The sequence below is a fragment of the Eleutherodactylus coqui genome, chromosome 4, assembly GCF_035609145.1.
Source record: "Eleutherodactylus coqui strain aEleCoq1 chromosome 4, aEleCoq1.hap1, whole genome shotgun sequence".
Taxonomy (NCBI): domain Eukaryota; kingdom Metazoa; phylum Chordata; class Amphibia; order Anura; family Eleutherodactylidae; genus Eleutherodactylus; species Eleutherodactylus coqui.
The window spans coordinates 249,505,714-249,518,588 of NC_089840.1; the positions used below are offsets into that span (position 1 = coordinate 249,505,714).

The following is a 12,875-nucleotide window of genomic DNA, read 5'->3' on the forward strand; positions in this document are numbered from 1 at the left end:
TGGAAGCCACCCAAGACATCTGCTGAGGTGTCCAACAAGTATGGCAGTAGTTCTGACATCCCAACTACATGTAAAAGATACCATTTGCAATTCTGGAAGACTAGATTCTTCATCTTCTCTACAGTATTCCAGACCAAAGAGAACCTCAGACAACTTTTTGGAAGCTACACTTCGGTGTTGGTCTATTCCAGGAGGTGATCAGTGGTTTGTCCCTACATTGTATATTGAACACAATGACAGATCAATAGTTGAAAAGATTGATTTAATCGTAGTCCGAATTGCTTTGAGGTAATACAGAAGATGTGATAGAAAATATTCAAAGACCAAAAGATACTACGATCAGTAACCCGGGAGATTAGTCAAGGCCATAATCAGCCGCATCTACACTGTTCTGAGAATACAGCTTGTAAAAGGCAAGGAGAACATCCGGCTCTGTATACGTCTCTTTGACAGCGGGGTCCTGCAGCATGAGCTTGTACCAGGCATTGATACGTGGCGTCTTCTCCAAAAACCTAGGTTTAAATAAAAAGAAATGTAAAATGTTAAATAAAGCTTGAAATTTGACAAATGTTTAAGTGTAGGCCCTTAACTGCCCCACAAAATGCTCCATTTTTCAGATAATGGGGCTTATTTAATAATGTGCAAAAGTTATAGTTCAAGATGCACCATTTTTATTAGTGGCTCTGCTAAATTTTAAGATTTACTAGTCCAAGTTTACAATTTGCTCAGAATATTCTGAATAGTAAATAATCCCTATTGATTCCTCTGCCCCCTGGTTGTTTACTGCTTGTTACCACCAAGACAGACCACCTCTAGGTTTAAAAAAAAAAAAAAAAAAGTAGCTGCTGGTCATGCTGAAAGCTGATGCGCATACAATACTGGGTGCCGGACTAGCATATTTAGATGAAAGTGCACCAGCACCGACCTCTTCTGTTCTTTGCATAGACGAGGTGATAGATTGCCCTAGCAAGACGCTGAGGAATCATCTGGAGGATGCTTGGAAATAAGCATTTGAAACAGTCAATAGAAGTGAGGCTGCATTCCCACGAACGTATATCGGCTCGGTTTTCATGCCGAGCCGATATACAGCGTCCTCATCTGCAGAGGGGGGCGGGGGGGGGGGGGGGGGGAATGGAAGAGCTAGGAGCAGGAACTGAGCTCCCATCCCCTCTCTGCCTCCTCTCCACCCCTCTGCACTATTTGCAATGAAAGGTGGTGGGAAAGGGGCGGGGCTAAGTTGCACGAATTAGCCCTGCCCCTGTTCCGCCTCTCCCCATTGCAAATAGTGCAGAGGGGCGGAGAGGAGGCAGAGAGGGGGCGGGAACTCAGCTCCTGCTCTTGGCTCTTCCACCCCCCCCCCTGCAGATGAGGATGACGTATATCGGCTTGCCGTGAAAACCGAGCCTATACACGTTCGTGGGAATGCAGCCTAAGGTATATTTTAAATTTGCATAGCTTTATTAGCGATTGATCTTTAGTAACCGGGAAACTTCTATGATTATATTGGGAAACCTATGGTTGTGCTAACAGTTACTTGGGGAGCAAAAGGCATTAGGCATAATTATTTTTCAGAGGCAGAAAGTGGTCATTACCTTGGCAGGGTGAGTGTCAAAGGTTTATTACTACTTTGTGGGGCATCAGTGTATGGAGGGCATGAGTACTATGGCAGGGTGCCAAGAGGGTTATTTGAGGTAACAGCATGGTGAGTGCAGGTTTGTAGCTGTAGTAGTCTTCATGGTGGTCTGGGCCCAGAGAATGGAAGGTGGATAACTACAATCACATAAGACATCACCTGGGATCATTGGAGGGAACTGCACTGTAAGTCACCAGTGTGAGGCTGTTATATGACCATTTGGTGACGTCACCATTTAGAGGTGCAATACCATAGAGTTAAGCTACTGTATCCAAGCCCAATGGATATAAGAATTGAGTCCTGTGCCTCTAATAGGTCGGAGGCTGCAATGATTGGTCACAAAAGAAAGCAACAGAGTGGAACGTTCCAGGCAGACATAGAGGTCCTTGGCCAATAGCAAAGTTGCAGTTTTCGGACTATCCTTTTGCAACTATTGCTAAGGAGAGGAAATCCCATAAATCTTATATTAATGTCTAGTTTAACCGATTATAAGAGGTATTTGGTCATTAAAACCCCATACCACAGCTGGGATCTGCATAAAACAAATGAGGGTATACTCACCTCTTCTGGGGCCCTGGGATGCAGCTAGCAGCCAGCACTGGCTTCTGGGTAGCAGTATGACTGCTGCAGTGTCCTGTTACCAGACTCCTTGCACCATGGAAGCCAGGATATAAGTGCCGATTGTGACTTCGGCCTGGAAATCACCAATGTCAGCTGCGTCCTGGGTTCCCTTTATACTAACCCCATATGCACAGGACACAAGTTTACATTCAGGGTCATTAAGTGGTTATGGTCCAGAGACTTTTGTAGAACTCTGGCAGGTCAGACTAATTGTGATAAGAGGCCCACAGTCATGCAATGCTACAAAAGGTGAACTACAAGGAAGCAAAATATATCTTACTCTAGAACATCAAAGAGAGGGAACCGTTCAAACCAGGGCCAGATCATGTAATCCATCATGGACACCAATTCTCCACCAAAGTAAGAAGTGTTCTTCTTGGTCAGTGCCTGTAGATAAAAAGATGCATTACCAACCTCTCCCAGTAGTGTTAAGTTCTATGCTGTTAAGCAGATGAGGGCATCCACATAGGTCTCACAGTGTATGGCACTACTGCAATATGGCATTTGTCAGAAGTTAATAGGGAGCAGAGGCCATAATGTTCTATGGGTCACCATATTCCTTATCCATTTGATATTAATTCTTGTGTGCAGCAGTCCAATAAGTTTTGCTATAAAGTGCATACAAGTGAGAGCGAGGGGCAAAGTCTGGGCCACATTAGACTATGGGTGCCAGGGGTGGACAGAGGGTCCCTGTAAATTTATAGAGCACATGCATATGGGTCAGATTTGATGTAGAAATTAGGGCTCAGTCACACGGGCATTTATTGCCGCGATTTGCGCATGCGCCCGGCGATTTTTTAAAACCATTGCTTTGCAATGGTATCGGACACATGAGCGCTTTTTATGCGCTCGTCCGATAAATTAGAGAACAGAAATCGCAGATCGCACCTATCTGCGATCTGCGATTCCTGTTCTCTTCTCTATATGCGCTCAATGGGGCCGGCGGCAGCAGCGCCGACCCCAATGAGAACATATAGAAGACAAATCATTCTTCTCTGCCACAGCTGGAACAGCTGTGACAGAGAAGAACGATGTTTGCCCATTGAATTCAATGGAGCGGCAATACAGCCGCTCCATTGAAAGCAATGGGCTGGCGGCGTGTGCGGGGTTAATTGTCGGGAAGGGGTTAAATATATAACCCCTTTCCTGCAATGCATCCTGAAAAGTGAAAAAAAAAAAAAAAAAAAGGATGTACTCACCTGCTCCCGGCAGCCTGAGATCCCCGTGGCGGTCTTGCAGTGGGTGTGAAGGGGTGTGACTCAGGCTTGCCCCTGATTGGCTCAGCCTGAGCCAATCAGAGGCTGATCTCAGTCACACCCATTCATGAATTCATGAATGGGTGTGACTGAGACTTGCTTCTGATTGGCTCAGCGCTGAGCCAATCAGGGGCAAGCCTGAGTCACACCCCCTTCACACCCACTGCAGGCCGGCCGCCGGGATCAGGTAAGTACATACTTTTTTTTATTTTTTCACTTTTCAGGATGCATTGCAGGAAAGGGGTTATATATTTAACCCCTTCCCGACAATTCATCCCACACTCGCCCGCAGCGCTTGCATTCAATGGAGCCGCTGTATTGCCGTCTCCATTAAATGCAATGCGCTGGACAGCTCCGGCCCGTTTCTAATGAAACGCGGCTAGGAGCAGATTTTCGGGCCGATTTTTCGGCGCCGGTCACGCGATTTGCGCATGCGCATCCGTCATGCGATGCGCAAATCGCGTGAAAAAACGCCCGTGTGACTAAGGCCTTACACAGCAAATCCCTACTAAATTACCAGATTAGATTTGTCCTTGTGGAAAATGCAGAGTCCACCAGACAAAACAAAGGTAGCTGAAATCTGCAGTTTCAGACCAACTTCAATGAAGGTAATGATAAAAATCCCTATTGTGTCAGGTATAAGTTTTGCACCCTAGGTCAACTTTAATGGGAAACCGTTGGCAGCAGGGGCGCAACTTGAAGCTTCTAGGCGCCAATGCAAAATGTGTAACAGGGCCCCCAGCTATAATGCTTTATTCATAGTACTGCACTCCCTATATGGAGGAGAGGCCTTATGGGCCCCTAGGGCTCCCGGGCCCAACTGGATCCTCTATAGTTACGCCCTTGCTTGGCAGCATGTGGATGAGGTTCTGGTTGAAAAGTCATGGCTGTTATGAGTATATGTGAGTTTACACCAATAAAGAGACGGGTGCTCTATGCTGAGCTAACAACTCACTGTGGTGCAGTTCATTATATCAGCCCTTCTATGCAGTGTAGGAAGCTGCTGTCTGGTTTACATGAGGCAGTAGGTGCCCCTGTGTAACATATGGCATGTTCATTCTTAATGGGTACCAAAGATGGCATGAAGTCTTCATGCATGTTTGTTAAAGGGAAGTTAGATTGTCCACAATGGGGTACATAGTGACTGAACCAACAATAGATCAATATCAGATCAGCAGGGGTCCCAACTTTCTCAACCCATGACATTCCATTCAGTCAATCTTTCTGCTTCTCAGTCCAGTTCAAGTGAATGGGGAAGGAGAGAATCTCCATGCAAACTCATTTACAAGTCATTCTAATGTGATCTGTGACGTTATACCACACAACGTTTGATCAGTTAATGACTTTCAGGCGAGCTGAAAACTAACGACTAATGTGCAGATTATTCCCCCCCCCTCCCCTCCCCGTCTGTGGCGGCTTGTACAGAGAATGACTATTGCTCAAATTCTCTGCTTCTAGCCATCTGGCTAATAGTTTTATGTGAAGGTACCTTTACAGAGTCAAGACAATTTCTTACCTCTTCAATGCTTTTAAATTTCTCGAAAAACTGCAGCTTTAGTTCAGATGTATCTTGATTGTCCTTTTTGGCAAATAAAATCTTGTACAGTGCAGAGATAACCTGAAGTCAGACAGAAGCGTTACTCATCAGGTAAGGCATTGCTTAATTATAAACTATACAATTCTAGGAGAAAGTTTAAATCTGCTGGGTAACAGGATATTTAAGCTTTACTCTTTCTTCACTCCTGTGGGGGGTGGGGGTGGGGGGGGGAATGTGTATTGATGATATTAGCCTTCCTGAGGCCAATGTGGTCTGGCTGGAATACAACTAAGACCCAGGGACCATATGGTTTCTTGAACCTCAACTCAATCATAGAATCTAATATGTTAAGTTTGGGGATTAAGTAGGATTGGAAAGAGGGGAGAGTGCGAAGTCTTGCTGCTATAACATGAAACTGCAGTCTGGCACTGCAGTGTATATGTTTCTTTTACATTAGTTTGGGCTTGCCGTTCCCAAACTATATAAAAGAAATAACTTGAAACTCCCCTTAATGTAAGAAGCCAGACTGTACGGAGCCGTATGCAGGTCTCCCCTGTTGCAGTTCCCCAAGATCACTCTCCTCTTCATGTTGCCAGGATCTCTTTCCCATGCTAAAAAGTGGTTACTCAGACATTTTTTATTATGGCTATTCGGCATATCATAGCCCAACATTGGAGACAAGAGGGGGCGATCCCAAGGGTGGCCTGGTGTCTGCCTTGGACTTCATTAAATACATGGAGGAACTCATGAGATCGGACTTAGACCTGGGCCTGATGCCAGTTGGCACATACAGCACATGGGCCACCTGGTTGGACTTTAGGGGGTTCGCCTGCCTTCTCCAGATGGCTTGAAGAGGGTTGGGGGGGGGGGGGCATAGGAGACGGAGCTCTCCGGTGTAACCGACAGACGGAGATTAATCTTAACCTCTACACGAGAAAGCTGCGAGAGCTTAGATACCCTACCCTCCCCCTCTATCCCCCTTCTTTCACTTTGTCTTTTCCTTAAGCTTCTTTTCTTCACCGTTATCTCTTCCACTATGCCCCCACCCCCTCTTTTTTGTTAGGTTAGCCCGATTCAACAGTCAAAATATTGGTTTAACATGACACGGGCCTTCATGTTTCTCCCTTCAGGGGACCTAGGCGCGTGGCTTAGTGTTGGAACATCCCCTCTACATCAATATGCAGTCCTACGGCTGGACCTCTGGAGGGACATATTTAAATTGAGTTGGTTACATACCCTTATCTTATAATCTGCCCGGTCGCCTGTTGGTGACTAGTAGTCATTGAAGTTTTGTTCTATTTGCAAGCCAAGTACCCAATACAATTATTTGTAATACTTGCCAACTCTGTTAATGTAAACACTTTACCTCATGTACGTGATGTTAAATCTGAAAATAAATATATCTCCTACCGTAGAGAAGTGCTCTAGAAGGAGCTTCTGTTGTGCCTTTTCATAGGGATCTTCCGGAATCAGCTTCTTCCCGGGAAAAGCTTCATCCAGGTAATCACAGACAATTGCAGATTCATAGATTATTTTGCCATCTGATGTTTCTAGACAAGGCACCAATCCCAGAGGATTTTTCTCAAAAAACCATTCCGGCTTGTTCTTTAGGTTGATGTTGACCACTTCATGTCTGGACAGAGAAAGAACCCGTTAGTAGAAGGAAGCCTTTCTACACATGAGTGACAGCTACACCGAAGTCATAATATAAGACTACAATATTAAGAAGAGTCCGACTTCTGTAGTCAGAAGTGGTATAAGACTATATGCCTACTTGATTCCTTTGGCAGCCAAGACAAGCCGTGCTCTTTGGGCATAGGGGCAGAATCTCATGCTGTAAAGTCGAATTAGTCCCTCTGGTACCGGTCCTGGGGCTGGGCTGCCTGAAATAGTCAGCATACAGATGACAGTAGTGAGACTGTAGATCATGTAGTGTGCAGTAAGCCAAAAGGTAGTTTGTTTGAATATATGTGGATGATTGCAGTAGCTTGTTGCCAGTCATGCACAGTACAGTTTTGACAGTTTGTATTCCCCACAGCGTCACTTAGTAATGACACAGGTATCTGCAGGCCATAAGCAATGTTATGGCATCCAGAACTGGTAGCAGGCACAACACCAGTCTAGTTGTAATCTTTATCAGTTGGAACTCCAGTCTGGTTCATCCCCTTCAGAACTACTATTGCAACATCTTCAGCCAATATTCAGTCTTCCCAACTATGCCAAGATGCAGTGTAGTCACAGGACATGGGTCACCCCCCCCCCCCCTATTCCTGCTCTATGGAGCTTGCGTTACTGGTACAAAGCATGATGTGAAGCAGAATAGTGAAAGGTTCAGGAACAGTTCTCTTTGGGATGGAACCCGCCAAGACCAAAGTGTTGCAAAGGCAATGTTGAACCCAAGGTTTTACCCATGTTCCAGAGAGTCAACCACGTCTAATAGTTAGAACTGAGATGGCGATAAGCTCATCAGTTCTTAGAGACATTGGAGCAGTCGTTACTGACACTGCAGTGGTAGCTTCTACCTTGGGGAATCCAGTAGAGTCAGGTACAACTGAGAATAATCAGAACAGTCTTGGCAAGTCTACAGCTGATTTACTGTGTGGAGAGTCTCTGGGCTTCAACCATAAGCCTCAGGCACAAAATTCACACTTTGACATCCCCTAGTGACAGAAGCCACCGTTAAAGCTGTTCTGGGTCTACTAAGCCAGCAGCTCTGCTGTACCAGGGAGTACCCAGCAATCACGTGATCACCAGGTCGAATAGCGGAAGCCGCACATCTGCTTACTCTCCACTACATAGCACTCAATGAGTGCTATGTAGCCTGCAAAAGAGAAGGCAGACGCAGTTAAAAGCCTTTCTCCTCCAGGTCCTCTGCTGTCACAAACAGCCAAGGACCTGACCTGCTCGATAGAAGCTTTAATCTTGTGCTATAGTATACTGTGGTGCAGGGTTAAAGCCCAGGACCAAGCGCTGTATGGTTAAGTTAATCTTGTAGAATAGTTCTGCACCCTTAGGATGCCTTCACATGGGGTGGAATATTCTGCAGCAACATTGCTGAATATGCAGTCCTGAAATTCTACAGGGCTAAATGCAGAGTTTGCTGCAGTATTCCTGGCAGAGCAGTGCGGATGCAGAATTAAAGAGGGCAGATAAGTGTGGAATAATCAGTCCTATGTAAGAGCACCCTTAGGTGGGGTTCACACAGGGCAGAACTGCCGCAGAAACTCTGTGCAGACCCTCCGAACGGGAATTCTGCAGCAGTTAGTGGCAGCAAATGGATGAGATTTTGAAAGCCCATTGACAAGCTGTAGAAAGAGGCCTGCACAAAACCTGTGCGGAAAGTGACTTGTGGTGCAGAATTCAGTTCCGCAGCATGTCAGTTTTAGCGCCGTCTCCGCTGCGGAGCTCACCGCCCTCAATGAGGGGGTGAACTTCACACAGGTATTGGCAATTAAACCCACTTCAAAACCTGCACAAGATGGTGAGGGGTTTCAAGACAGACTTTCTAGCTGATATGCAGTAGAATGCCCAATGCGGATATTCCGCTGGAAGTCATCCTCCTGTGGGTCAGCCATAGGCTTCTGTATTGCATCAGCTTGCAAGCTACATACCAAAAGAACAGCAAGTCACAAGATCAATATTTAACCCTTTCCTTTTGACAGCTTAGAGAACATACCCTTAAACTCAACAGAAAACTTCTTGACCTGAAAACACAGTATTGCACCTAGCTTTCCCTGTACTAGTAAAGTCTCATTTAAGTTTCTGTGATAACTATGTTCACATCTTCATTTATTTCCATATTTTTGTTTAAAGAAATAGGCCACCAATGCTTGACAGGACAATCTGCAGAATAGACTATCAGTAGCGGATCAACAGGAGTCTGCTGCCCAGGCCACTTGCCAGTCAGTTTGTGCACTGAGCAGATTTCCTCAGGAAGCGGACAGCTCTGTTCGCACTGCAGTGGTTAGAGTTGGTATTGCAGGCAGAGTTCCCGTTCATTTCAGTGGGAAGTTTGCCTGCAATACCAAACACTGACCACTGCAGTGAGAACAGAGCTGTCTGCAGAAATCTCAGTGGACATAGCTGTTGGCTAGGCTATGCTGGTGTGCTAGCCTTTAACTCTTTGGTGCAGCTACACAGTTTTTCAACACCCATTGGGGATTAGTGTGAGCTATAAAACCCAGCACAGGAATCACCACGAAATTGGTCTCAAAATGGTAAACAGTTGGTGCAACATTGTTACTGCATTATAAGAGCCCTTCAAAATATAAGATGTTGTTGCTGTAAGTTTGATATAAACACGAATTGCAGACCAGCAGAATTCCCCAGAGCAGGAGTGTACATGTCTCCCAGTGCACATTTTAATCAAGATATGTGGGCCCATCTGTCACATCCAGGAAAACCTTAATGGATGGGTTCCTAGCGCTATAGGCACCTCTATTTGAGCTAAAAAGCACCTGAATGGGAGATCTGGGTACCTGGCTATAAACTATCACTGAACCACCTGGGACAGATGGGTGAATGAAGCACAAGTGGCATGGCTTATGAGCACCTTCATGTTTAAGATTTGTTGGAAGTACTAACTTTGTTGCATGTGATCATATAACAGGCTTATCAAGAGCCGAGAGGTTTCATATCAAGTGACAAGGAGTTGTGCCAAAACCACAGTCAACTCTGCTGTGCACATACCAGCACTGCATTCATCCAACATTGCAGGAAGTATCTAGTTATGTAACAAGTGTTTACAAACAGTATCAACTAGCATGTAAGCTATCCTGCCTACCCCAAAAGTCAGCCAGTCACTGTAGCCATGTGAATGTGTGTAATCAATCAATCAATAAATAAAATGACGAAAGCCCTCACTGACTGACTGGCCAAAAGTTCTCTAACTTCCCGATGTCGTAGAAACATGAATTTTGGCACAAGCATAGATTATCTCCAAAATAGGAAAAGTAATGGGTCCCAACTCGATTATTCAATTCTAGCGCAAAAGAATTGGTGTCGAAATTTAATGTACATAGTCTAAATCTCTCACTTCCCAATGTCATAGAAACTTAAAATTTGGCACGAGCATTGATTATGACATAAATAGGAAAAGTTAATGGGTCCCAACTCGATTATTCAATTCTATGCGCAAAAGAATTAGCGTCCACATTTTACGTATGGAATCTAATTCTCTCACTTCCTAATGTCATTTTTTTATAAAGGAAACGTCGCATGGTTACCTCCCGTGGTGTTTCCTGGGTAACACAGAGAACTATGCAAAATGGTGAACATATGTTTTTCCCGGTATCTCTAAAGTAACCATGACTTCATAAGATTTCCGTGTGAACACCAGATAAATACCAGTACCAAACTAATTCGGGCGAAGCCGGGTATAACAGCTAGTATAATATATATGACCTGGTAACCACTATCAGAACATGAAAGCTCTGATCCCCAACAGGTTCCTTTACAATCTCACACTTACCTTTGGCCAAACTCCTCTGTGATCCGCTCATTGCTGCAGACTGTCACTGGCGATCCCTGTATAGGAGGTAGATACATATATTAGTATATAGCATGCAGTAGTGACCAGCTCTGTGTATATTAAACATATCCCACCATACCAGAGAGGATATTGCATATACTAGTGCTGCTCTCCCTGCAGTCCATATATGTATATATAGGAGCCCCCTCCCCGCAAATGACCAACCAGAACCAGACGACTCCTCTGGGTGGAGATCTGCTCCATCTGCACACTCATTATTACATGCAGGCTCAGACATATAATCACAAACAGGCAATAACACTGCAAATAGTTTACTCTAAAGCAATATGAATGGTTAATGTGCCGCATCCAGTAGATCGGTATGGGCAAGGGCTTTTCCCACTAGTCCCATTTGCTTCATTCCTCTCCAAGGTCTGAGTGACATGGAGCTATAGGATGCGTTACTAGACTCTCCGGTCACTGCAGATTGTTGAGGGCTATTACCCATTAATATCCGCCTACGGAGGGTGTAAGAAACCTCACATTCACATGCCGTTTCCTGTACTTGCAGTATTGGAGTGCAGAACCTCCAGCAGCGTCGCACAGCGATGTACTGTGATTGGACAGTGTGATAATCACCATGGAAGGAAGTAATGAGCCAGGCAAAAATATACAACTTAGGCCGCTCTCACACCGGACGCTTTTTACCATGATTAAGGCTGGATTCAGACGACCGTATATCGGCTCGGTATTCACGCCGAGCAAAAATACGGTGTCCTCATCTGCAGGGGGGGGGGGAATGCAAGAGCCAGGAGCAGGACCTGAGCTCCCGTCCCCTCTCTGCCTCCTCTCCACCCCCTCTCTGCCCCTCTGCACTATTTGCAATGAAAGGAGGCGGGATGGGGGCAGGGCTAAGTTCTGCAAATTAGCCCCACCCCTGTCCCGCCTCTCCCCATTGCAAATAGTGCAGAGGGGCGGAGAGGGGGCAGAGAGGGGGCGGGAGCTCAGTTCCTGCTCGTGGCTCTTCCATCCTCCCCCCCCCTCCCTGCAGATGAGGACGACGTATATGATCGGCTCGGTGTGAAAACCCAGCCGATATATGTTCGTCTGAATCCAACCTAAAGCAGAGTTTGGAAGACTGTGCTAATCGCAGTACAACACTCCCATTGATTTTAATGGGGCCTTGCAAACCTGCGCTCAAATGCAACATTTTTAATGCTGGGATTTTCTAGTGCTATCCATCTATTTTTGTGCATTTTTGTGTTTTTTAACACACCTCATCATCCATCACAATGATGGCGTGCGGTAGAAACGCTGTGACCTGCATTCAAGAACGCCGCTCAGGCTAATTCCACACAGGCAAGTGCGATTTCGGGGCATGAAACTTGGCCCAATATCGCACTCGGGAACATGCGAGGCGTTTTTTTGCTTCCCATTGTTGTCAATGGAAAACATCGCATCACACTTGCATGCAATGTTTTTGCCAGCCCCATTGAAAATAATTAGTGGTGTCGCTTCGAGGGAAAGCCCAAACTTAGGACATGTCACGATTCACACGGCTGTGAAAATCATGCAAGATTTTGCATTGCGAGACACACAAATCCCACACGCATATTAACCCCATGAGGACGTGGTGATGGCGAAATCCATAGAGGAGTTTAAGAGGGGATTAGATGCCTTTCTAGAGCGCTATGATATTACAGGACATAGACATTAAATAACCAGTGGGGTTGTGGATCCAGAGATTATTGTGACTGCCATTATAGAGTCGGGAAGGATTTTTTTCCTCCAAGGGAGCTAATTGGCATCTGCCTCATTGTTTTTTTTTGCCTTCCTCTGGATCAACAAGGGGGGTGGAAACAGGTTGAACTAGATGGACATTGTCTCCCTTCAGCCTAACATACTCAAATCGCATCGTCCATTGTTTTCAATGGGACAGAAAAAACGGCGTGTGATGCAAAGTTACTCTTTGAAAACATTGGGAAACACTTGCCGATCTGGAAACCGCGCCGTAGGATTCCAACGACCGGCCGATATACTCTATCATTTGGGCCGTAGAAACATTGTGCGCCCGTTTACACGGCATGGCCCCAGCGCATATGCGCTGAGTTCACCATGCCGTCGCCCCTTTCCCCTCCCTCCCCATCGCAGGCTCACCTCTGCTCTCCTCCCAGCTCGTTCTTTGCAATGGGAGGGGGCGGGACAGGGGTGGAGCTAAGTGCCGACACTTTTACGTCTCAGGAATACTGCCATGTCATCTGATGCATTGGAATCCAATGCATCAGATCACAGCGTATATCAGCCGGCCGTAAAAGCGGCCGGCCAATATATACTTGTGGGAAAGAGCCCTCAGTCTGG

At 45.8% G+C, this 12,875-nt stretch overlaps 1 protein-coding gene across 1 annotated transcript; it reads right to left on the reverse strand.

Moving 5' to 3' along the window:
• Positions 1 to 245: 245 nt before the first annotated feature.
• On the reverse strand, positions 246 to 10,722 carry LOC136626195 (glutathione S-transferase omega-1-like). The gene is made up of 7 exons (XM_066601030.1): positions 10,657 to 10,722; positions 10,518 to 10,573; positions 6,822 to 6,930; positions 6,458 to 6,680; positions 5,027 to 5,128; positions 2,535 to 2,641; positions 246 to 512 (listed from the first exon to the last, which is right to left on the reverse strand). Exons 2-7 carry the CDS (start codon positions 10,546 to 10,548, stop codon positions 356 to 358), a joined length of 729 nt encoding a protein of 242 aa, XP_066457127.1. The 5' UTR covers positions 10,549 to 10,573; positions 10,657 to 10,722; the 3' UTR covers positions 246 to 355.
• Positions 10,723 to 12,875: the final 2,153 nt, after the last annotated feature.